The sequence below is a fragment of the Lepus europaeus genome, chromosome 10 (assembly GCF_033115175.1).
Source record: "Lepus europaeus isolate LE1 chromosome 10, mLepTim1.pri, whole genome shotgun sequence".
NCBI classification, from domain to species: domain Eukaryota; kingdom Metazoa; phylum Chordata; class Mammalia; order Lagomorpha; family Leporidae; genus Lepus; species Lepus europaeus.
In genome coordinates, this window is record NC_084836.1 from 705,529 (window position 1) to 729,009 (window position 23,481).

At 64.9% G+C, this 23,481-nt stretch overlaps 2 protein-coding genes across 3 annotated transcripts; one reads left to right on the forward strand and one right to left on the reverse strand.

Moving 5' to 3' along the window:
* Positions 1-2,502: 2,502 nt before the first annotated feature.
* Positions 2,503-13,756, reverse strand: CRELD2 (cysteine rich with EGF like domains 2). Its single transcript, XM_062202648.1, has 10 exons — positions 13,537-13,756; positions 12,999-13,081; positions 12,702-12,812; positions 12,240-12,331; positions 9,518-9,694; positions 6,726-6,821; positions 5,636-5,719; positions 3,766-3,861; positions 3,371-3,511; positions 2,503-2,720 (listed from the first exon to the last, which is right to left on the reverse strand). Exons 1-10 carry the CDS (start codon positions 13,678-13,680, stop codon positions 2,671-2,673), a joined length of 1,074 nt encoding a protein of 357 aa, XP_062058632.1. The 5' UTR covers positions 13,681-13,756; the 3' UTR covers positions 2,503-2,670.
* A 430-nt stretch (positions 13,757-14,186) lies between these two features.
* ALG12 (ALG12 alpha-1,6-mannosyltransferase) lies at positions 14,187-22,176 on the forward strand. 2 transcript variants are annotated; one of them, XM_062202649.1, is made up of 9 exons: positions 14,193-14,838; positions 14,918-15,050; positions 16,844-17,017; positions 17,262-17,456; positions 17,961-18,064; positions 19,618-19,841; positions 21,417-21,586; positions 21,671-21,746; positions 21,849-22,176. In XM_062202649.1, the coding sequence occupies exons 1-9, from the start codon at positions 14,677-14,679 to the stop codon at positions 22,078-22,080; spliced, it is 1,470 nt and encodes a 489-aa protein (XP_062058633.1). In that variant the 5' UTR covers positions 14,193-14,676; the 3' UTR covers positions 22,081-22,176. The 2 variants fall into 2 exon arrangements, with proteins under 2 accessions (XP_062058634.1, XP_062058633.1); XM_062202650.1 differs by lacking the exon at positions 21,849-22,176 and having other exon boundaries at positions 14,187-14,838; positions 17,924-18,064.
* Positions 22,177-23,481: the final 1,305 nt, after the last annotated feature.

Sequence of the window (23,481 nt, forward strand, 5' to 3'; positions counted from 1 at the left end):
CCTGGGTCAGACCCCTTCCCCCGAGCTGGTGGGCGGTGGGCCAGTGCAGAGGGGCACCGCGGCGGCAGCTGGGGCGGTCTGTCAGGGCTCCGGTCCCTGGCTGAGGGTGGGACTGCCAGTGGCCAGGGCAGGGTGTGGCCTGAGGACAGCAGAGGATTTGGGGAAGGGAGGGGCTGTCCCAGCAGCTGGGCCCTGCAGAGCCCCTGTGGAGATGTCCCCAGGGGGCAGTCTGGGCAGGAGTCAGCTCGGGACGCCGGGGAAGGGTCCACTCTGCTCCCACGGCCAGGGGCCAGTGGAGGCGGCCACTGAAATGGCATGGCAGCTGACTGTCCCCTGTAGCCTCCAACAGGAAGCCCGCTCCTGCGAGGCTGGTGAGGGGATGGGGCGTGACCTTGGGGACAATGGGGAGCTGCTGCTGCCCTCCTGACACTCTGGGAAGACAATGAAGTGGGGACCAAGGCTCAGCGGCCAGAGGGGCCCATCTCCCTCAGGTTCAACGGCAACCCTGCAGGTGTGCTGTGCTGTGACCACGGCAGGGGCCAGTCAGCAAGGCCTGGCCCAAGAGAGGACAATGTCCAAAGCTGGACCCCTCCACCTGGAGGGCCGGCCTCTGCCCCCGGCCCCGGGCCCCAGGCCATTCTGGGACAAAGCTTGGTGCTTCTCTTCGGGGCCTCCGGAGGTGAGGTGTGTGCACAGGACAGCGGGAGACACAGGGGGAGGTGTCAGGCAGGGCACACGAGGCCTGGGAACGTGCTGGCACCGGCAGACCGATGCCAGGCGCTGCGACAGAATCAGCCCGTGACTGGGGTGGTGACGCCATCGGTGCAGCTCTCGTGAGCGTCAGGGTCGAGCTGCGCGGGGTGGGAGGGGAGGTGGCAGAACACGGTGTTCCCAGGCACAGACAGGCAGAGGAGTCGAGGATGTCAGATCCCCCAGGTGCCAGGACACCAGGCTGCCCTGCCCGTTCCTGGCCCAGGGCCCCCAGAGTTCGGGAGGAGCTGGGTCACACCCGCGCCAGGGACCCTGCTGTCCCTCCTCAGAGGGCTCGGGGCCGCTGCCCAGGGAACCAGCATGGTGCTTGGACCTCTGGACGCGGGGATCGAGGTGATGTGAACATCCCCAGGCCCACAGTGCTGCCATGGCTCCCTGTTGGGGGACCTCCAGGGCCAGGCGGCGGGCAGAGTCTGGCCGTGGCCCCTCAGAACAGGGTGGAGCAATGGACACGGTGTCCTTGGCCCTCAGCACGGGGGCCCAGTGCAGGCACTGGACATCCTGAGGCTCGGGCTGGGGGGTGCTCGTCTCCTCTCACTGCTGTAAGGGCAGGTGGGCCCAGGAGGGGCGTGGCCTGCGCATGCACGCTGGCCTCGCCCCAGCCTGTGCCAGCAGGCACGTGCCCTCACCACCTGAGGACCGAGCCGCACGCCCTCCAGGGCCACAGTCCCCTGGGAGCACAGGACACGGCTGTCCTTGCACTGCACACCACCAAGGGACGCCTGGCCCCAGGGACTCTGTGCAACCAGGCGCAGGGCACAGAAAGGCAGGGGCCCCAGGAGCCCGGGGCAGGGCCAGGAGACAGCAGTCAGTCCCTGGTCCCCGGCTGGCACGGTGGGCACTGAAGACAGCGGCGTGGAGCAGCGTCCCTGCCCCCACTCCGCGCAGTCACACCGCGGGGAACCTCAGTGCGTGCTGCGGCCCCACAGGTTGGGCTCGCCCACGAAAGGTCTCCCCAGGGAAGCCGGCGAGAGAGGGCGGGATGGGCCGGCAACTGGCCCTGCCCGGGGATGGGCGGGGGCTCTGCAGTGGGCGCGGCCGGAGCCGGCCGTCCTCTAGCCGCGTTCTGCGCTCCCGCAGCGCCACCTGCCGGCCGCGCGCCTGCGGCCTGGAGCCCCGCGGCGTCCTGCAGCCCTGGGCAGGTGAGCCAGTGCCCGTGTCGGGGGCAGCGGCGCAGGGGCCAGTGCTCAGGCCTCCAGAGCCTCTTCCCACACCTGCCTGGAGGGGTCCAGTCCCCCACGGGCCCACCCCCCCACTAGGAGCGGCTGGGGGTGGCTCCAGAGCGGCCTGAGGTAGGGAGCAGGCTGGGCGCCCCCTCCCCTGGCCACTGAAGCCGTGGGCAGACCAGCAGCAGAGCAGCTGGCCGGTGGGCACCGCACCTGACCCGTCAGCAGGCCCAGGGCGCTCCCTGCGCATGGGGCCAGGGTCCGGGGACTGCGCAGAGCGGCTGGCTGGTGGGCACCGCACCTGACCCCCCAGCAGGCCCAGGGCACTCCCTGCGCATGGGGCCAGGGTCCGGGGACTGCGCAGAGCAGCTGGCCGGTGGGCACCGCACCTGACCCCCCAGCAGGCCCAGGGCACTCCCTGCGCATGGGGCCCGGGTCTGGGGACTGCGCAGAGCGGCCAGCCGGTGGGCACCGCACCTGACCCCCCAGCAGGCCCAGGGCGCTCCCTGCGCATGGGGCCAGGGTCCGGGGACTGCGCAAACTGAGGCGAACACACCCGTGCCTGTCCCGACTACCGTCAACGGTCAATTTTATTATAAAGAATGGTATCAAAATATACAAATCTGTTGAACACTCAAAACGCGCCATTCCTAAGGGCTTGCAGACAGGGCGGCAGCCCCGGCGGCCGGTGGCGCGGAGCCCAGGGCACTGCAGGCTCCGCGGTCCCCACGTGTCACAGGTCCTCGCGCAACAGTGGCAGTGGGGGGGTTTCCTCTGTGACCTCTGCGGAAAACAGACGGCTCCCCTGAGGGCCTGGCTGCGGCTGGGACAGCAGGGCCTTGGGGACAGTGCCCAGGGCTTGTTGGGACACGGGGCCCCTCCAAAGCCACCTCAGGAGGTGCCCCAGGGGTGCCCCGGCAGGGCTTGCGGCCCCGTCCTCGGGCCTGGTGTTGCAGAGTCCAGCACCGCACTCCTACACCTGCGGTCACTTTCGCTGACCCCGCTCAGGGCCAGGGAGCACTGGAGTCTGACCTGTGTCTCATTCACTCTGGAAACTTCAGCCACTTCCTCTCTGAACTCTGCCCCTCTCTCCCTTCATGTTCTAGAACTTCCATGGGAATGTCGTGGGCCGGACTGTGTCCCCAGACAGATGCTGAAGTACCCGTGGTACCTCTGCCGATGGTCAGGGTGGTCACCAGGCTGAGCCCCAGTCCGGGGCCAGTGTCCTTACGGCGGCAGAGGGGGATTTGGACACCCAGGGAGCCTCCAGAGCTGAGAGAGCACAGCCCCCCCCCCCCTGGGCCCTCGCAGCCCCCAGGCCCTCACTACCCTCTCCGCCCAGCGGGAAGGGGGACACCGGCTCCCAGCTCCCCTCACCCCCGGGGACGCCGGCTCCCAGCTCCCCTCACCACCAGGGCAGCCAGGCCACTCACCAGCCGCGGCCATGGGCACACAGGCGTCCTCCGTGTCCCGGAAGCCCTCGGGACACACGCAGACGAAGCTCCCGGGCGTGTTGTAGCAGTTCTCCTTCTCCCTCACACACACTCGCTCTGGCAGCGAGCACTCGTCTACATCTACAGCAGAACGCCACCTCCAGCACACGTCGCCGCTCATCGGCGTCAGGGTCACAGCCCGGGGAGCCGCCCTCACCTGTGCACTGCCCGCCTTCCCTCCTCAGGGTCACACCCCGGGGAGCCGCCCTCACCTGTGCACTGCCCGCCTTCCCTCGTCAGGGTCACAGTCAGGGTCACAGCCCGGGGGAGCCGCCCTCACCTGTGCACTGCCCGCCTTCCCTCGTCAGGGTCACACCCCGGGGAGCCGCCCTCACCTGTGCACTGCCCGCCTTCCCTCGCGTAGCCCGCGATGCACTCCTTACAGCTCCCTGGGCCCTTCCCCGTGCAGCCCACGCAGGTGGGGTCACACTCTGGAACCAAGAGGGAAGTCAGCAGCGGACCCCTCCTCACCAGTCACACAAGGACGCTCCTGCAGGGCCGTGATGACGGCAGCAGTGGGGTCCCCGGGGGACGCCCAGCTCAAGTGCTGGCTCCTTCCGGCCCAGGCTCCTGCAGCCACACCCCCAGTGCTGGGGACCCACTCCCAGGCTCCTGGCTTGGCCCGGCCCAGCCCTGTCTGTTGCCAGCATTTGGGGAGTGAACCTGCAAATGGAAGACCTCTCTGGCTCTCTGTGCCTTCCAAGTAAAATCAAAGAGAGACAAAAGACAAAACCAAGACCCTACAGTCCTTTTGCTGAAGAAATGGGGTCTGGTGGATTTCTCAAAAACAAAACACACCTCACGCTTGGTGGTCTGGGTGTGTCCGCCTGCAGGGGGCTCAACAGGCTTCCGGGCTGCAGCCCAGGCAGAGACCACTGCCAGACCCCGTGACAGGCCCGGGGGAGCACCGTGCGCCGGCAGTCTCTGGAGGTGCGAGGGCTGTGGCGGGCCCGGGGGAGCACCGTGCGCCGGCAGTCTCTGGAGGTGCGAGGGCCCCAACACATCCTTCCTTCTCGGAGTCGTTTGGAAGTGAATCCAAAGATGAGGAGTGTTCACGGGTTCCCCATGGTGGGAACACTGTCGAGGTTGTGTCATTCTCTTTGACTTGAGAGGCAGAGAGAGAGGGAGACAGAGCTTCCTTCTGCTGGCTACCCCTAGGCCGCCCCTCCGACGGCAGGAGCCAGAGCTGGCCATCACACCTGGCGCGGCGGCGTGCGAGCCGCCAGGCTGTGTGCCCACTCCTGTTCTGCAGTCCAGGCTGCCGGAGGCGCCGAGGCACAGCGGTACAGCCACGGCTGCAGCACCGGGGAACCGGGCAAGCAGCACCTCTCCCCCTCTGCAGCTCTTTCAGATAAAAAAATCAATCTTTAAAAAAGAAAACAACCAACACTCCCGTGCACGACGCAGAGGCTGCTGTACAGAGATCGCCGGAGCGGCGGCTCCTCGCTGGGGCCCTGTGGTTTTGTTTTCCTTTCAGCCCGTGTGAGCTTCCTGGGTTTTCTGCACCAAATTTCTGTTCCCTGTGTTGCTACATTTCTTTTTTAAGGTAAGATGCTTTAATTTTTGTTTTCACTTTTTTGAAAGGCAGAGAGAGACGTCTTCCATCTCTGGTTCACTCCCCAAAAGGCCTACCCCAAGAGTGGCGGGCCAGGTGGAAGCCAGGAGCTCCATCCAAGTGTCCGCTGTGGGTGGCAGGGACCCAAGTATCTGAGCAGTCAGCCAGGAGCTGGGGTCAGGACTGTAGCTGGGACTGATACGGGCGGTGGGCACGCCAAACGTTCACCCAGGTTCCGTGTTTCAGAAGCAGGTGGGACAGACGCCATGCGAGAAGGGACACATGCAAGTCTAGAGGGTGACGGAAGCTGGGACCCCGGCCACCTTCACAGAGCGGGGACAGAAGCTGGGACCCCGGCCACCTTCACAGAGAGGGGATGGAGCTGGGACCCCGGCCACCTTCACAGAGGGGGAACGGAAGCTGGGACCCCGGCCACCTTCACAGAGGGGGGACGGAAGCTGGGACCCCGGGCCCAAGCCCACCTTCACAGAGGGGGGACGGAAGCTGGGACCCCGGCCACCTTCACAGAGCGGGGACAGAAGCTGGGACCCCGGCCACCTTCACAGAGGAGGGACAGAAGCTGGGACCCCGGGCCCAAGCCCACCTTCACAGAGCGGGGACAGAAGCTGGGACCCCGGGCCCAAGCCCACCTTCGCACAGGTAGGAGCCACTGACGTTCTCACAGTACTGCGCCTCGCTGCAGGGGGACGCCTCGGCCCCGCACTCATCCACGTCTGGAACAGAGAGCAGCAGGTGGGTTGGCGGGCGAGGACCCTCGCAGGCCCCCCCAAGGCCGGGCAGGCGGGGGCTGGGGGGAGACACAGGAGGAGGACACTCGGGTGTAGGTGCACAGGCACCTTCTGCTTCCTCACGCAGCCCCAGCTCCTGCAGCCCCCCCACCCAACAGGAAGCCAGCTTGGACAGGCCCCTAATCTGCCCGAGGCCAAGCAGCTGCTGAGGCCAAAGCCAGGGACTTCCAGCAGCGGGACACTGGTGTCAGGAGCCAGCAGCTGGGACGGGGCCCTCAAGGGGTGCCAGTGCAGGGGGGAGGAAAGGCACACAGCCAGCAGTGGTGCCTGGGCCGCAGCTCTCACACCCGCCCTCCCCCAGCAAAGCAGGCCCGTGTCAGGGGCAGGGGCGGCCCCAGAACCAGAGCACCGAGGCTCCCGGGCAGCCGCCTGCAGGCCGGGCACCTGTGGGGGGAGGGGGGAGCTCCCGGGCAGCCGCCTGCAGGCCAGGTACCTGCGGGGGGGAGGGGGGAGCTCCCAGGCAGTGGCCTGAAGGCCGGGCACCTGTGGGGGGAGGGGGGAGCTCCCGGGCAGCGGCCTGCAGGCCGGGCACCTGTGTGGGGAGGGGGGAGCTCTCGGGCAGTGGCCTGCAGGCCGGGCACCTGCAGGGTAGGTCTGTGCCTCCACAGGATGGTTCCTGGGGCCTGCCTGTCGCTAGGCCACGCCCCAGCACCACTGGCATGTCAGAGCACATGGCCAGCACTCCCCATGTGTGTAGAGTCTGGTTCCGGGGTGAGGGACAGGGCCGGAACGGCTGGGCCTGAGTTGAAGGTGAGCTCTCCCCAGCAGCCCACGGCCAGGTCTACAGCGGATGCACCTGCCTGGCCCCGGGCTCGGGCTCCGGTGGTCAGTTACCTCCCCACAACCCAGAATGGGGCAGCGACGGGGAGCTGCGGGCAGTGGGGTGCAGCAGGCTGGGGGAAGCCTGTCCGGGAGCCCCTGCCCTCCTCACCCACGCAGGCGTCCTGCACGCGCTCCCAGCCCACTTCGCACTCGCTGCAGTGTCGGTTGGTGGGGCCCGAGCAGGTCTTGCAGGACTCGTCACAGGCTGGAAGGCAAAGAGGCCGCGTCAGGGGCGTCAGGTCCTTCAGAGAGACCCCTCAGTCACCCACACAGCCAGCACGGCGGCGTCGGCGGCCTGTGTCCGAGCGCCGGGTCCAGTCCTGGCTGCTCCGCTTCCGACCCAGCTCCCTGCTGATGTGCCTGGGGAACAGCAGCAGACGGCTCAGGTGCTTGGGCCCTGCTCCCACGAGGGAGACCCGGATGGAGCTCCTGGCTCCTGGCTTTGGCCTTGTGTGGCCCTGGCTGTAGCAGCCATTTAGGGAGTGAACCAACAGATAAAAAGATCTCTCTCGTCTTTCCAAACTCTGCTTTTCAAGTAAATAAGTAAATAAATAAATATAAGAAAAAAGAAATGGGAAATCCACGTTCCGCTCTAAACCTGAGAACAGCCCCGGCACAGCGGGGTCTTGGTTCCTGACAGTCAGACTTCAGAACACGTGTTCGTGGGGTGGCAAAGGCAGCACCTCACACGCTGGCCAGCACCGGGCCGGCACACACCCACCACACACGGACACTGAGGAAGCAGACCGTGGGGAGCGGGACTCTGAGGGCCGTGCGCTTGCTGACATCCCAAGGAGAATGTCCCCCAGGGCACAGCTCTTGGGCTGACACCAACACACGCCTGCACATGCGTGCGGGCTGGCACACGAGCTTCCTCTCAGCGACACCAATGAAAAGCCAGCAACCACACACGTGAGCCCTCCGACGTGTCAGAGAACGTGTGTTTAGGAAGATGCCATCTGCAGCGTCCTTCCTGGACTCAAACACGCCGTGGAGTTCACAGAGGCCGGGGCCGCAGCCGGAGCTGCTCGCCGTGTGCTGTGCGCTCCAAGCACAGCTCACAGGAGGGAGTCCCAGGTGGAAAAGCCCTCACCCACGCCTGGCCCATGTGGCCATGTGACGGTCAGGCCAAACAGGACAGCGTGCCCTCAAGGAGGGGCGCCGTGCAGAGCCCAAGGCCCCCGGGGCTCATGTGGGGCCATCGGTCCACCTCGTTTCCTGCCGTGGCACTACAAGGTGCTGAGTGACATGGGCACGTCCCGCCCTCACACCCACATGGCAATCCCAGGGCCTACGCCCAGCCCGAGGACACCCAGCAGGGCACTCCAGGGACGGCTGCTGGAGAGCGAGCCTCCTTCCAAAACACGCCAGGCAACTGAACACGCTTCCCACGTGGCAGCCGTGTGCAGGAGCCACGAGACCCTGGTCAGGGGGTGCAGCCCGAAATGGGGCTGCTCAGCGACAGGACCACATCCTCTGTCCCTCCCTTCACACGTTTCGCAAGGGCCACGTCTCTGGCCGTCTGAGGCCAGGAGGCCGGTGTCACGGTGCAGCAGGTTACGCTGCGGCTGTGACGCCTGCGTCCCACATTGGAGTGCTGGTTGGGGTCCTGGCCATTCCACTTTTTTTTTTTAAGATTTATTTATTTGAAAGTCAGAGTTACACAGAGAGAAGAGAGAGAGAGAGACAGAGAAGAGAGAGAGGTGTCTTCCATCCGCTGGTTCACTCCCCAATTGGCCTCAACGGCCAGAGCTGCACCCATCTGAAGCCAGAAGCTTCTTCCAGGTTTCCCATGTGAGTGCAGGAGCCCAAGCACTTGGGCCATCCTCTACTGCTTTCCCAGGCCATAGCAGAGAGTTGGATCAGAAGTGGAGCAGCCGGGTCTCGAACCAGCGCCTATATGGGATGCCGGCACTGCAGGCCAGGGCGTTAACCTGCTACGCCACAGCGCCAGCCTGTTCCACTTCTGATACAGCTTTCTGCAATTGTGCCTGGGAAGGCAGTAGAAGATGGCCCAAGTCCTTGGGCCCCTGGCATCCAGGCAGGAGACCAGGATGAAGTTCCTGGCTCCTGGCTTTGGCCTGGCCCAGGCCTGACTACTGCTGCCATCTGGGAGTGAACCAGTGGATGGAAGGTCTGTCACTCTGCCTTTCAAATAAAGTGAGTAAATCTCAAAAACAGAGATCGGCGCTGTGGCGTAGTGGGTAAAGCTGATGCCTGCAGTGCCGGCATCCCAAATGGGCACTGGTTCGAGTCCCAGCTGCTCTAGTTCTTTTATTTATTTATTTAGTTAGTTAATTTTATTTATTTGACAGAGTCAGACAAAGAGACAAAAAGGTCTTCCTTCTGTTGGTTCACCCCCAAAATGGTTGCCACGGCCAGAGGTGCGCTGATCCGAAGGCAGGAGCCAGGTGCTTCTCCTGGTCTCCCATGGGGTACAGGGCCCAAGCACTTGGGCCATCCTCCACTGCCTTCCCGGGCCATAGCAGAGAGCTGGACTGGAAGAGGAGCAACCGGGACAGAACCCGGCGCCCATGTGGGATGCCAGTGCCGCAGGCGGAGGATTAACCAAGTGAGCCACGGCGCCAGCCCCTGCTCTAGTTCTGAGCCAGCTCTCTGCTATGGCTTGGGAAAGCAGTAGAAGATGACCCAAGTGCTTGGGTCCCTGCACCCACATGGGAGACCAGGAGGAAGCTCCTGGCTTTGGATCAGCTCAGCTCCAGCTGTGTGGCCCTCTGTGCAGTGAACCAGCAGATGGAAGACCTCTCTCTCCCTTTCTCTCTCTCCCTCCCCCCCCCCCCGCCTCTGCCTCTCTGTTACTCTTTCAAATAAAAGGATATCTTTAAAACAAACCCAAACCACCACACACACACACACACACACACACGGAACGGACTTCACCTGTGCAGACGCTGTGGGTCTCGTTCCTCAGCGAGCTGAAGTAGCCGTCCACACAGTCAGCGCACAGCGGGCCCTGGTACCCCACGTGGCACTGGCAGGACCCGTCCCCTTGCCTGCTGCCGTCTCCGTCGCAACGGCCGTTTCCACTGCAGGGCCTCTCGGAGCCGCCCTGGCATGCTTGGGGGGACACAGACCCATCCTCAGTCTGCCCCGGGGCCGCTGAGGAAATGCTGCCCCTGACCTGGGCGGGGCTCTGGGGAGCGTGGCCTCCTGGGCCTGCAGGGCTGGGGTGGCTCTGAGCAGCCTCCCCAGAAACACAGGGCAATGCAGGACAGTGTGGGGTGCGATGGCCTTGGCCACTGTGTCACACGCCACCAGGGAGAGCCAGAGAGGTACGCGGCGGGCATTTGCGGCCAATGGGGAGCATCTGAGTGGCAGACTGCCCCTTGATCCACACTTCCTCGTGGGAGAAGCCAGTCCACGCGGCAGGGCTCAAGAGCACGTGCCTAGCCCTGGGCGCTCTACAGGGTGGTCTGCACGGATGTGTGGGCAGAGCTATGAGGATGGCAAACGATGTTGCCGGGAGGACACGCCTGTGCACACGGAGGGACGTGCCCAGCAGGTTGGTCAGGACAAACCCCCAGAGGGCAACCGTGAGTCCCACCCCACCCCCAATCATGACAGGAATAGCAGGACAGTGTGTGGCTCTGGTCTCCGGGGAGTGACAGCAGTGACAGTGCGGGGCTATGGGCTCCGGGGTGTGACAGGAGAGACAGTGTGGGGCTGTGGAGTCTGGGGAGTGACAGCAGTGACAGTGCGGGGCTGTGGTCTCTGGGGAGTGACAGGAGTGACAGTGTGGGGCTGTGGGCTCCGGGGAGTGACAGGAGTGACAGTGCGGGGCTGTGGAGTCTGGGGAGTGACAGGAGTGGGGCTGTGGAGTCTGGGGTGTGACAGGAGTGACAGTGTGGGGCTGTGGTCTCTGGGGAGTGACAGGAGTGACAGTGCGGGGCTGTGGGCTCCGGGGAGTGACAGCAGTGACAGTGTGGGGCTGTAGAGTCTGGGAAGTGACAGCAGTGACAGTGTGGGGCTGTAGAGTCTGGGAAGTGACAGCAGTGACAGTGCGGGGCTGTGGAGTCTGGGGAGTGACAGGAGTGACAGTGCAGGGCTGTGGAGTCCGGGGAGTGACAGCAGTGACAGTGTGGGGCTGTGGAGTCTGGGGTGTGACAGCAGTGACAGTGCGGAGCTGTGGAGTCCCGGGAGTGACAGCAGTGACAGTGTGGGGCTGTGGAGTCTGGGGAGTGACTGCAGTGACAGTGTGGGGCTGTGGAGTCCCGGGTGTGACAGCAGTGACAGTGTGGGGCTGTGGAGTCTGGGGAGTGACAGCAGTGACAGTGTGGGGCTGTGGAGTCCCGGGTGTGACAGCAGTGACAGTGTGGGGCTGTGGAGTCTGGGGAGTGACTGCAGTGACAGTGTGGGGCTGTGGAGTCCCGGGTGTGACAGGAGTGACAGTGCGGGGCTGTGGAGTCCCGGGTGTGACAGGAGTGACAGTGCGGGGCTGTGGAGTCTGGGGTGTGACAGCAGTGACAGTGTGGGGCTGTGGAGTCCCGGGTGTGACAGGAGTGACAGTGTGGGGCTGTGGTCTCTGGGGTGTGACATCAGTGACAGTGCGGAGCTGTGGAGTCCCGGGAGTGACAGCAGTGACAGTGTGGGGCTGTGGGCTCCGGGGAGTGACAGCAGTGACAGTGTGGGGCTGTGGTCTCTGGGGAGTGACAGGAGTGACAGTGTGGGGCTGTGGAGTCCCGGGTGTGACAGGAGTGACAGTGTGGGGCTGTGGAGTCTGGGGAGTGACAGCAGTGACAGTGTGGGGCTGTGGAGTCTGGGGAGTGACAGCAGTGACAGTGTGGGGCTGTGGAGTCTGGGGAGTGACAGCAGTGACAGTGTGGGGCTGTGGGCTCTGGGGAGTGACAGCAGTGACAGTGTGGGGCTGTGGAGTCCCGGGTGTGTCAGCAGTGACAGTGTGGGGCTGTGGGCTCTGGGGAATGACAGCAGTGACAGTGCGGGGCTGTGGAGTCTGGGGAGTGACAGCAGTGACAGTGTGGGGCTGTGGGCTCCGGGGAATGACAGCAGTGACAGTGTGGGGCTGTGGAGTCTGGGGGGTGACAGCAGTGACAGTGTGGGGCTGTGGAGTCTGGGGAGTGACTGCAGTGACAGTGCGGGGCTGTGGTCTCCGGGGTGTGACAGGAGTGACAGTGTGGGGCTGTGGAGTCTGGGGAGTGACAGCAGTGACAGTGTGGGGCTGTGGGCTCTGGGGAGTGACAGCAGTGACAGTGTGGGGCTGTGGAGTCTGGGGAGTGACAGCAGTGACAGTGTGGGGCTGTGGGCTCCGGGGAATGACAGCAGTGACAGTGTGGGGCTGTGGAGTCTGGGGGGTGACAGCAGTGACAGTGTGGGGCTGTGGAGTCTGGGGAGTGACTGCAGTGACAGTGCGGGGCTGTGGTCTCCGGGGTGTGACAGCAGTGACAGTGTGGGGCTGTGGAGTCCCGGGTGTGACAGGAGTGACAGTGTGGGGCTGTGGAGTCCGGGAGTGACAGGAGTGACAGTGCGGGGCTGTGGGCTCCGGGGTGTGACAGCAGTGACAGTGTGGGGCTGTGGTCTCTGGGGAGTGACAGTGCGGGGCTGTGGGCTCCGGGCAGTGACAGGACAGCTGCAGCCATGGCCGTACCGTGACAGTGGGGGCCGTAGGTCCCTGGAGAACAGCACACCTGCAGCGTCTGCACGCAGAACCACTCCTGCAGGTCAGGGTGCTCCTTCTTCCTGGACGGCAGACACAGCCCTCAGTCTCCCGGGAGTGACAGATGGCAGCAGGGCTTTGCGCGGGGCGCACGCTCCTGCAGCCGCGGACAGCCCGGAGCCCTGCCCGCCAAAGTGGGCTCGCTCCCTCTCGAGGCCGCCAAGACAAATATTAGTATTCTCGACTGCGCCTGACCACACGTGACTCCAACCGGGGACAGAGGGGGCCACCCTACGATCACAGCATCTGGGGAGGAACTCTGGTTAGCCTCCTGGCTCCTGGTGGTGGAAGACGGTGGCCTACAGGCTAGACAGGCAGGCTGGTGCCCACGCCCGTGTGCCGGCCCGCGGGGTGCTGCCCCCACCCGTGTGCTGGCCGCCCCGCGGCACTCACAGCTGCAGCCACCAGGCCTCCAGGTGCTCCTCGTGCTCCTCCACCATCTGGTTGCACTCGAAGTCGCTGCTCCCACACAGGCCCTCCACGATCTCCAGGAAGCGGATCTCGCTGAAACACAAGCCGGGAGGTGGGCACCCCTACCCACGCGCGGCGCAGCCAGCCCGGTGGGCGTGGGGGCCACAGCCCGACAGGGAAGCCAGCAGCCGGCCACAGGTGGGCCCGGGCTGTGGGGCAGGGTGGCAGCCGGGAGGTTCGGGGCCAGGACACGGGCGCACAGGTGCTCGGGCCACCCACCTGAACTCATACTTGGACAGCGTCTTTTCCTCCCAGGCTGTGTTCCCGCCGCCAAAGTTCTTGTTTGCCGTGTCCGCCATCCCCTGCCGGAGAAGGTGTGCACGGGCTGGGCACCGCCCAACCTCAACCCCGGAGCCATGTGGGGAGACCCCGGGCCGCGGTGTGGGCGATCCCCGCCTCAGGCCTCGGGGAGCACCTGCTTGAGCCTGCCCGCCCCCTCCTCCGTCCTCGAGGGACACCCGCCGTCACCTGCCCACCGGCCGCCCCCTCCTCCGCCCTCGAGAGACACCCGCCGTCACCTGCCCACCGGCCGCCCCCTCCTCCGCCCTCGAGGGACACCCGCCGTCACCTGCCCACCGGCCGCCCCCTCCTCCGCCCTCGAGAGACACCCGCCGTCACCTGCCCACCGGCCGCCCCCTCCTCCGTCCTCGAGGGACACCCGCCGTCACCTGCCCACCGGCCGCCCCCTCCTCCGCCCTCGAGGGACACCCGCCGTCACCTGCCCACCGGCCGCCCCTCCTCAGCCCTGCGGGCGCACCTGGTTGAACTTGTCCACCAGCCCCCGGCACCGCTGACACGGCGTCGGCTTCCGAGAGGCTTCCAGGGCGGCCAGCGGCGGCGGCAGCAGGAGCAGCAGCGGCAGCAGCAGCCACCCCGGCGCAGCCCGGGGTGGCGGGCGCATGGCGGGGCCGACGCGGACTCAGGTCCTGCGGCCCAGCGGCTCCGGCCTCCGCCGCCCACCGGTCCCGAGCGCGCCGGCCGTTCCCCGGGCTACTTGACGGCGTTGTCGAGGCCCCGCCCAGCGGTCTCGTCCCGCGCCGCGATTGGGCTCTCGGATCCGCCCCGTCCTGACGTGGACCAATCCGGGCTCGCCACGAGCGGCGACCAATGGGAAGGCCCCGGGTCAGCGTCCTCCCGGAAGGGCCGGGGGCGGGGCCGGGGAACCCGCGCCCACCTCCTCGCCCGCCCCTCCCGCGGCGCTGTCTCGGGGGCCATCTTTACTCCTGGCGGCCAGGCCCCATCGGCCGCATCCTGGGTGGCCATGTTAGGTTCGGGCAAGGGCTTCGCCTCTGTTCTGTTTCGTCACTCTGCTTCCGGCCGAGCTGACCAGACGGCCGCGCTGGAGCGGACGGCGCCGAAGGCGGGAAAGGTCGGCACGCGCCGCCGGGGCCGGGTCGAGGGGAGCGTGGGGGGCCGCACCTCCCCCCTGAAGGCCGGGCTGCGCCCCTGGGCCCCGGTGCCCCTGAGAGGAAGGCGCCCCGGCCTTCGGGACCCGGGGCCCGGCAGGGGCCGGGCGACAGCGGGGACCGCGCTGGGAGGCTCGCTGCGCGCGGCAGTGCCTGGGTCCCCGCGGTCGGCGCCACAGCCCCGCCAGGGCCGCTCTGCCGTCCTGGGGACCCGTGAGCACGAGGGCTGGGTGGTGCGGGGCCGCGGGAGCTTGCCGGCGCCTGCTGGGCCTTGCAGCCGTCGGGGAGGGACAGCGGGTGGAAGACCGGCCTCCCGCTCTCCGCAGTTCTGCCTGTCGAGAACCAAGAACTAAACGTGAAGGGGTAAACGTCTGAGTTGCCAGGGCGCTTTTCCGCTTTCTTCCGCGGCCGACGGCCCCGTCGCTGCTGTCCCGGGCGGTGCAGGCGTCCGACTCCACCGCGCCGGTGCGTACGGCGGCCCCTGGGAGGCCATGGCTGGGAGGCGGGCGGCGGGCAAGCAGCCGCTGCTGCTGGGGCTGCTGCTGGCTGTGGCCGCGGTCCACCTCGTCACCTGCCCCTACACCAAAGTGGAGGAGAGTTTCAACCTGCAGGCCACGCACGACCTGCTGTTCCACCGGCTGGACGTGGACAAGGTGAGGCGTGGCTGCCGCCCGGGGGGGGGGGGGGCGTGTGGGCCCCTCCCGGGCCCCTGCTGAGCGGCCTCCCTTGCAGTTCGACCACCACGAGTTCCCCGGCGTGGTCCCCAGGACGTTCGTCGGGCCGCTGCTGCTGGCGGCGCTGTCCAGCCCTGCGGTCTGGGTGCTCTCGCTGCTGGAGGTGTCCAAGTTTTACTCCCAGCTCATAGGTAAGGGTCACCGTGGGGGCCGGAGTGGAGGACCGAAGCGGCCGCCGGCTGTGTCTGTCCTGCCTGCTCAGGCGTGTGTGTGCAGCTGAGGGTCGGGAGGGAGCGGAGGAAGCAGGCCCGGGAGGCATAAAGGGGCCGCCTCGCACCTGCCGAGAGGCACCGACAGGAGCAAGCCGCCCACGGGGCCAGCGTCCAGGTGCAGAGGCCTCGCGCTCCCAGGGGCTGCCACCACCGCCCTGCCCGTGAGCAGATCCTGCCGGGTCTTCCTCTGGCCCACACAGGTCCTTTAGCTTGGACTGAAACGTCCCCACCCCGTGCCGCAGCCGGGGGTTTGAAGCGGCAGTCGCCGTCTTGCATCTCGGGACTTCATTGCCCCCAGGCCCCAGGCCGGTTTCCCTGACTGACCCTGTGCCCTGCTGCTGGGAGATTCAGGAAGTGTAGCCCCGGGGAAGGCGCGTCCTGCTGCTGAGAGCCAGGACACGGTGTCCGGGAGCCCAGACCGGGGGAGCAACGTGCGGGCAGGCCCGGCGCCCGTCCACTTCTGCTGGAGGCCTCTGCTGGTCGCGGGAGGCAGCGGGGAGGCTGGGCGCTGGACAGCCAGCCACTGGAGGGTCTGGAGTCGCGGTGACCCCCGGCCCCTGCCCGAGGCCAGGAAAGTTCCTCCGAGGACTGAGCCAGTCACCGTCCAGCACTGAGGGAGAGGCAGGCCCCAGGGAAGATGGGAGCAGAGGACACCCCAGGGTACGGGGTCGGACCCCCCCAGGCGGAGAGGGGTGGAGGCGCTCCAGGACGCCGTGTCCTGGAGGGAAAGGGCTGGCACGGGGCCTCAGCAACTTCAGACGCCCGCTCGGGAACCCTGCGTCTGAACGCGGCCGGGTGAGGAGAGTCCCGGTGTCCGGGCTGGGTCTGCGCCTGTGCGTCCCAGGGTCAGCGCTCTGCAAGTCTGCGGCTGCCCCCAGCAGGTCCGTCTCCAGGCTGGCCGACCCCGGCACCCTGCCGTGCTGCCTGTGGCACAGACGCGAGGCAGCGCCGTTCACTTTCTTTTTTTTTTTTTTTTTTGACAGGCAGAGTGGACAGTGAGAGACAGAGACAGAGAGAAAGGTCTTCCTTTTGCCGTTGGTTCACCCTCCAGTGGCCGCCGCGGTAGCACGCTGCGGCCGGCGCACCGCGCTGATCCGATGGCAGGAGCCAGGTGTTTATCCTGGTCTCCCATGGGGTGCAGGGCCCAAGGGCTTGGGCCATCCTCCACTGCACTCCCTGGCCACAGCAGAGAGCTGGCCTGGAAGAGGGGCAACCGGGACAGGATCAGTGCCCCGACCGGGACTAGAACCCGGTGTGCCGGCACCGCTAGGCGGAGGATTAGCCTATTGAGCCGCGGCGCCGGCCCCGTTCACTTTCTCCCGGCTGCAGCGGCCACGGGGCCTGCCAGGCTCTGTGCTAAGTACCTGCCCCCCACCGCCTCACCCGCTTCGGACCACCGTCTGCCCCTGGGAGCCTGTGTTTCCATCCTGGCCTCCTCGGTTGTGGGCGGAGCCAGGTCCGAGTCGGGCCCTCATGCACGGCCCCTCAGACGGCACACTGCCCCAGCGATGCCACCTTGGCTGCCGCGTGGCTGTGCTCTTCCCCCAGCCCCACCTGAGCCGGCGCGGCTCCCCTCAGTGCAGGTCGAGGGCCCCTCTTGTACCAAGCATGGCGCCCTTGTGACGTGGCTGTCACAGGGGACACACGGGCAGAGTCTCTTGGCTTCTGTGTCCTCGGCACTGCGGGGTCACCGCGCTGCTCTTCTTGTTTAGTTAGAGGCGCCCTTGGGCTTGGCGTCATCTGGGGACTCTGGTCGCTACAAAAAGAAGTGAGACGGCAGTTCGGGGCCACGGTGGCCACCATGTTCTGCTGGGTGACGGCCTCACAGTTCCACCTGATGTTCTACTGCACACGGACCCTCCCCAACGTGCTGGCCCTGGCCGTGGGTAGGTGGCTGGGAGGGGCTCCCCTGAAGCCCAGCTTGGGGTCGTCTGCACTCCTTGTCTCCGTGCCAGCTCTGGCCTGCGTGGACAACCGCGCCAGCCTGCTGAGCAGCCACTTGTTTCTGGAGTGAGCCCGCGGGGCTTTATCATAAGAACAGGAATCGCCCTTGGTCTGCAGGTGCTTCTGAGCTGGGGTGGGCACCGGGTGGCTGGGCGCCAGCCGGCCTCACAGCCCTGTGTCTTGCAGTCCTGCCAGCCCTCACGGCCTGGCTGCGGCACAGGTGGGCCCGCTTCGTCTGGCTCTCGGCTTTCGCCATCATCATCTTCAGGGCGGAGCTGTGCCTGTTCCTGGGCCTCCTGTTGCTGCTGACCCTGTACACCAGGAAGCTCTCTGTGGCCAAACTGCTGCAGCACGCGGTCCCGGCCGGGAGCCTCTGCCTAGGTCAGTCTGGCTTGGTCGGCCTTGTTCTTCAAAGACGGGAGGGACCTGGGAGTGGTTTTGTTTTGCCCCAACTCTGAGAAGTAGTAGAACGCCTTAGGGCGCAGTGGTCAGGCGGCATGCGGACAGCCCATCCCACGCCACAGTGCCTGGTGTGAAATCAGCCAGCTGCCCCATGCTGCCCTGCAGTGGCAGCCCCCGCCCCCCGCCCTGGGTGCCTCCGTCCATCCGTCTGTCCTCTGTCCTTTCCCACCACGGGGAGACCGTGGCAGCGGCAGCGTGGCTGTCTCCACACTGAGGCCGGGGCGCTGGCTCTGGAAGATGCTTGCTTGGGAAGTGGTGACCCCAACCGAGTCAGCTTCTCCCACGTGGCATGGGCCGATAGTTTCTGTGGCAACCGTGGGTTCTCGGGGGGAGTGCTCACTCATGGCTTGGGGTCGCTTGGCAGCAGCCGGGTCTCGGCCTTCCAGGGGCCGTGCTGTTCACCGAGGACTCCGGTTTTGTCAGGGCTGACGGTCGCCGTGGACTCCTGTTTCTGGCGGCATTGGGTGTGGCCAGAAGGGAAGGTGTTCTGGTACAACACCGTCCTGAACCAGAGCTCCAAGTGGGGAGTATCCTTTGAGCCTGTGGCTGGAGGGTGGCGGGTGTGGGACTGTCAGCTCCCAGCCCTGGCTTCCTGGGGCCGTGGGGCTGGTGTGGATGGGGCAACTTCCGTAGGGTCAGGACGAAGTGCCCTTCCTAGTTCCTACCAGGGAGTCTCTGGGCCACGGGGCGAGGCCCCTCTGCTGGTTCTGTCCAGACGTCCCCAGCCTCTCCTTTAGCCTTCATCATAATCTGATTTTTCTTTTTTTGTTTATTTTATTTATTTGAAAGGCAAATAGAGAATGAGAGACAGCGAGAGAGCTCTTGCATTCACTGCTTCACTTCCCAAATGGCTGTAACAGCCAGGGCTGGGCCAGGCCACAACCTAGAGCCAGGAGCTTCTTCCAGGTCTCCTACATGGGTGCAGGGGCCCAAGCACTCGGGCCACCCTCCACTGCTTTCCCAGCCCATAGCAGAGAGCTAAATCAGAAGTGGAACAGCCGGGACTCAAACCTGCACCCATATGGGATGCCGGCACTGCAGGTAGAAGGCTTAGTTAACCTTGTACGCCACAGCGCCAGCCCGATAATCTGGTTTTTTTTTTTTTTTTTTTTTTTTTTTTTTTTTTTTTTTTTGACAGGCAGAGTGGACAGTGAGAGAGACAGAGAGAAAGGTCTTCCTTTGCCGTTGGTTCACCTTCCAATAGCAGCCGTGGCCGGCGCACCGCGCTGATCCGAAGGCAGGAGCCGGGTGCTTATCCTGGTCTCCCATGGGGTGCAGGGCCCAAGCACTTGGGCCATCCTCCACTGCACTCCCAGGCCACAGCAGAGAGCTGGCCTGGAAGAGGGGCAACCGGGACAGGATCGGTGCCCCGACTGGGACTAGAACCTGGTGTGCCGGCGCCGCAAGGCGGAGGATTAGCCTGTTGAGCCATGGCGCCGGCCGGTAATCTGGTTTTAAAAACTTTTGTTGTGAACCATTGCCAGCCTAGATGCAAGTAGAAAGAACAGCCTAGTGAACCCAGACGCAGTCACCTCGGTGATGTTTCCACCGTGGGCAGGAAGAGACGCAGCTTTCCGAGTGGCTGTGTACGTGTCCTGGTCTCCCCTGGAGGGGTGGCCTGAGGTACGAGTGAGGTCCCGGCACCTGTGAGGGGTCGCCACTGTGTTTTTTGTGTTTTTGAGTTTATTTGAAAGAGCTGCTGAGAGAGAGGGAGAGATGGAGAGAAAGGTATCTTCCATCTGCTGGTTCACCTCCCAGATGGCTGCGATGGTCGGGGCTGGGCCAGGCTGAAGCCAAGACCCAAGAGCTTCATCCGGGTCTCCCATCCGGGTAGCAGGGGCCCAAGCACTTAGGCTATCCCCTGCTGCTTTCCCAGGCCATTCGCAGGGGGCTGGATCGGAAGTGGAGCAGCCGGGACACAAAGTGATGCCCATGTGGGATGCGGTGTCACAGGCGGCAGCCTTGCCCCCTGCGCCACAGCGCTGGCCCCTGCACTGTCAGACAGTACGGCGTCTTTGGGGCCTTCTCGGCCCTGGTTCCACTGAGCAGATACCATGGCCTCCTTAACCCCCGACTGAAGACTGCCCCCCTCCTGTGGTATTTCTACTCCGCCCTGCCCCGGGGCCTGGGGTGCAGCCTGCTCCTCGTGCCGCTGGGCATGGTGGACAGAAGGGCCCGGGTGCTGGCTCTGCCTGGCCTGGGCTTTGTGGCGCTGTACTCGCTCCTTCCACACAAAGAGCTGCGGTTCATCCTCTACGCCTTCCCCGCGTTCAACATCGCAGCTGCCAGAGGCTGCTCCTACCTGTGAGTCCCGAACCTGACGTGCGTCTCCCAAGTAAAGCCGAGAACGTTCAAGGGAGGCGGCGCTGGGCCGTGGCCGGGACAGGCAGTGGTGACTCTGCCTTGTCACCTGTCCCTGCACAGGGAGCTGGGCAGGCCTGTGTGGTCTGTCCCCAAGGCCGTCCTCTGGGGAGTCCAGGGACCAGCTGAGGAGACAGGACAGGGTGGTGCTCTTACCTTGGTGTGGGACCCTGTGAGGCTGAGGTTCTGGTTGCGTGGAGGGTGCCAGGTGGGGCCCAGTGGGTGAGTGCGGTCATTGTCCAGGGAGCCAGGATGGCCCATAACTGCTCATCTCTGGATATGGGGCCTGTTCAGGACCCAAAGTGTTGGTGGGGACTGGGGTCCCGGGAGGGTCCCCTCAGGCTCAGAGGCAGCCACCCTGTCTGGGAGAAGCCCCCACAATGGGCCCTAGGAAGCAAGGGGCAGACAGGTGCCCTGAGTCCCTTGCTGCCCCATGTTGGAGGGCAGGGCTGCACATCCCCGCTGCCCTCAGGCCAGGCACCTGCAGCTCTGCCCCTCTGCTCCTTGCCGGCTGCCACACTGACCTCCATCCGGCCGGCCCTTACAGAGTCTGCCTTTTGGCTGCCCCCGTCTCAGGTCAGCTCAGAGCCTGGACAGGTGTAGACCTGGCCCGAGTCATGGGAGGCCTGTGGTGCCAGACATAATGGAAGCCAGATGTTCGTGAGCAGTGAGGAGGGGTTGTCCTCAGTAACGGACAGGGCCCGATTGCTTCTCGGCCTTTTGGCCAAGACCAAGTGCAGGAACGGGCAGGGCCTGGCACCAGCAACTCTGCCACGAAGCAAAGGGCAGGAGAGGCTTCTGAAGCTGGGGCGTGCCCCACGCAGCCGTGGCACAGGCTGGAGCAAGGCCGGCAGAGTGGGTGGTGGGCCAGCGCCTCGAGGGCAGAGGAAGGCACCGTGGTTGGCAGCTTTGTGAGGCGGCGCAGTCCCTGCAGGCCAGGCTCCCAGGCAGGGGCCACTCTAGGGGTGTGGCCTGGAGCTCCCAGAGTTCGCTCAAGTCCTTGGGTCTAGGTGGGAGTGGGGAGGACAAACCCGTTTGTGTTGAAATCTAAGAATTTTATGGGCCAAGGTCCAGCCCCAGTCGATAGAGGGCTCAGAGAGCCTGGCCAGTGTGGTCAGGGTCAGCGACAAGTTCAGGCCCCAGTTGGCCTCCTGGGGAGGGCCAGATGTACGCATTGGCATCTCTGGGGGCAGAAATCAGCCATTAGTGTGGGGCGGGAACCGCCTGGGCCGTGTCCCAGCAACGGTGGTCAGCTGGGTGTGGTCATGGGCGGTCCTGCGTCGCAGACGCTAACTTGGGATTGGTTGGAAATACTTTGTTGAAAATCTAATGAAACGTTTAAATTGGCATGTTGGGTGGAACTTCATAGTCAAAATTCTTAAGGTGGCATTTCAGGCACACGGTGGATTGCTCCTGTGTCTGGCAGTCAGCCTCGCTGTGGAGCCAGCCTGTGGGTCTGCGTGCCTCACGGCCTGGCTTACGGGTTCTCTTCATCAAGTGGAGTCGCTGTGTTTGCAGGCTGAACAATTACAAGAAGTCTCGGCTGTACAAGGCAGGGTCCCTGCTCGTGATCGGACACCTTGTGGTCAATGCCATGTACACGGCCACGTCCCTCCACGTGTCCCATTTCAACTATCCTGGTGGCGTTGCGATGCAGCGGCTGCATGAGCTGGTGCCCCCCAGGGCAGGTTGGTGCCAGAGGCATTGCCCGGGACCAGCCACGGGCTGGCTGAGGTGTGGGTGCTGGCTCTCACGGGCTGTGCTTTCCCCAGATGTACACGTGCACATCGACGTGGCCGCTGCCCAGACAGGTGTATCACGGTTCCTGCAAGTCAACAGCGCCTGGAGGTCTGTCTCCCAGAGGCCACGTGCGGGTCCCCCAAGGGCTGCTGGGGGCTGGGGCGGGGTCGGCCCGGGCTGGGGCGCGACGGTCTGGCTCATCTCCTGCAGCTATGACAAGAGGGAAGACGTGCGGCCGGGCGCGGCGGGCATGCTGACCTACACACACCTGCTCATGGAGGCCGCCCCCGAGCACCTGGCCCTCTACAGGGACACACACCGGGTCCTGGCCAGCATCCTGGGCACCACAGGTGTGAGTCTGAACCTGACCAAGGTGCCGCCCTTTGACGTCCACCTGCAGACGAAGCTGGTGCTTCTGGAGCGGCTCCCCAGGCCGTCCTGAGGGAGAGCCGGCAGCCCTGCCTGGGCACAGACTGTGCTGTTTCCTGCAGCAGCCGAGAGCACAGAGAACAAATCAAGGAACCACGAACGCGGCCCACGTGCGCGAGGCTGGGTCTCTGGACAGGGGCCTGGGTCACGCAGGTGTCTTGGGAGCCACAGCCAAGGTTGACATTGGCTGCTTAGACTCCTGTGTGTGGCCAGGGTGGACCACAGAGTCACTTAGCACTCAGTGGGACAGGGGACAGGGGGCTGGGGCGTGGCCGTCCCAGGAACCCTGGCCACAGGCTGTTGCCCGCCCCGCCCACTGCGCCAGGCTTGCTGCCCTGCTGCCTGCAGGTCTCTTGGGAGGTCATGGGACAAACCTGGGACGCCCCACGACCGCTGCAGCTTGTATGTGCACAGGAGGGCAAGCTCCATTACAGATTAGGTTTTAAGAGAGGAAACATGTTGAAAAAAGAATGGGAATAAATGGACTTTCTCTACGCAGTGTCTTACAGTATGTTAGCCCAGAGCCTGCCTTACCCAGGTGTCATCAGGGGCAGCTGGCACTGGAGCACCGCGTGGGTGTGACTGCCGGCACAGGCACACACGTGTGCACCGCACACACAAGCGCCTTCGAGTCACAAGCACTCGGGGTGGCTTCCTCTGCCACCAGCAAGTGTCAGTTGCCCCAGTCTGCAGCCACACCTTGCGGAGACCCCCAGCGATGGCTGCAGCCCCGGCTTCTGTGCCACCCCCTGGCTCCCAGGTCCTTCTTGTCTGGTCATGTGTTGGCTGTGGGTACTCACCACTGCCTGTATTCACACGTTTTTGTCATGTTTGTTATGTTTTTGGTACACACATGCACACTGCTACTTTGCTAAGTTTGTTGGGGTTGACTGCACGAGACTTGCCCAGTGGCTCTGTCCCTGTCACAGGCTGTCTTTGCACAGTTGTCTCTAAGCACAAGGCGTCCACTTGGGCCTCAAATCTGCCACTTCCCGTCGGGTGGGCGCTGGTGCCAGGTGTGCTGTTGCACCAGGCTGTCAGGTTTGGGCCCTGTCAGTGGACAGTGCCGCAAGACCACGATGACACGTGTGGACACGCGTTCACGTACACGTCATGGGCATACGTGAGGAGTCCTCCCCCTGACGCTGTGTCCGAGGGGCTCCCTCTGCTTCACATCTCGCCTCCAGGGTGAGGCTCGCTCCCAGCATCATCAGCGTGATGACGGCTTTGCCTGGTATAAATGTGTGTGCAGGGCTTCCAGTGTCGTCTTGCGGGCAACCACAGAAAGCAAACCCACCAGACAAGGCAAGGCTTGTGGTTCTTCATGCCTGCCCGCGATGGGACACAGACACTGCGTGCCCAGTTCCTAGGGTTGCTTCCTGCTGGTGCTCGCCCTGGGAGGCAGCCGGGGACA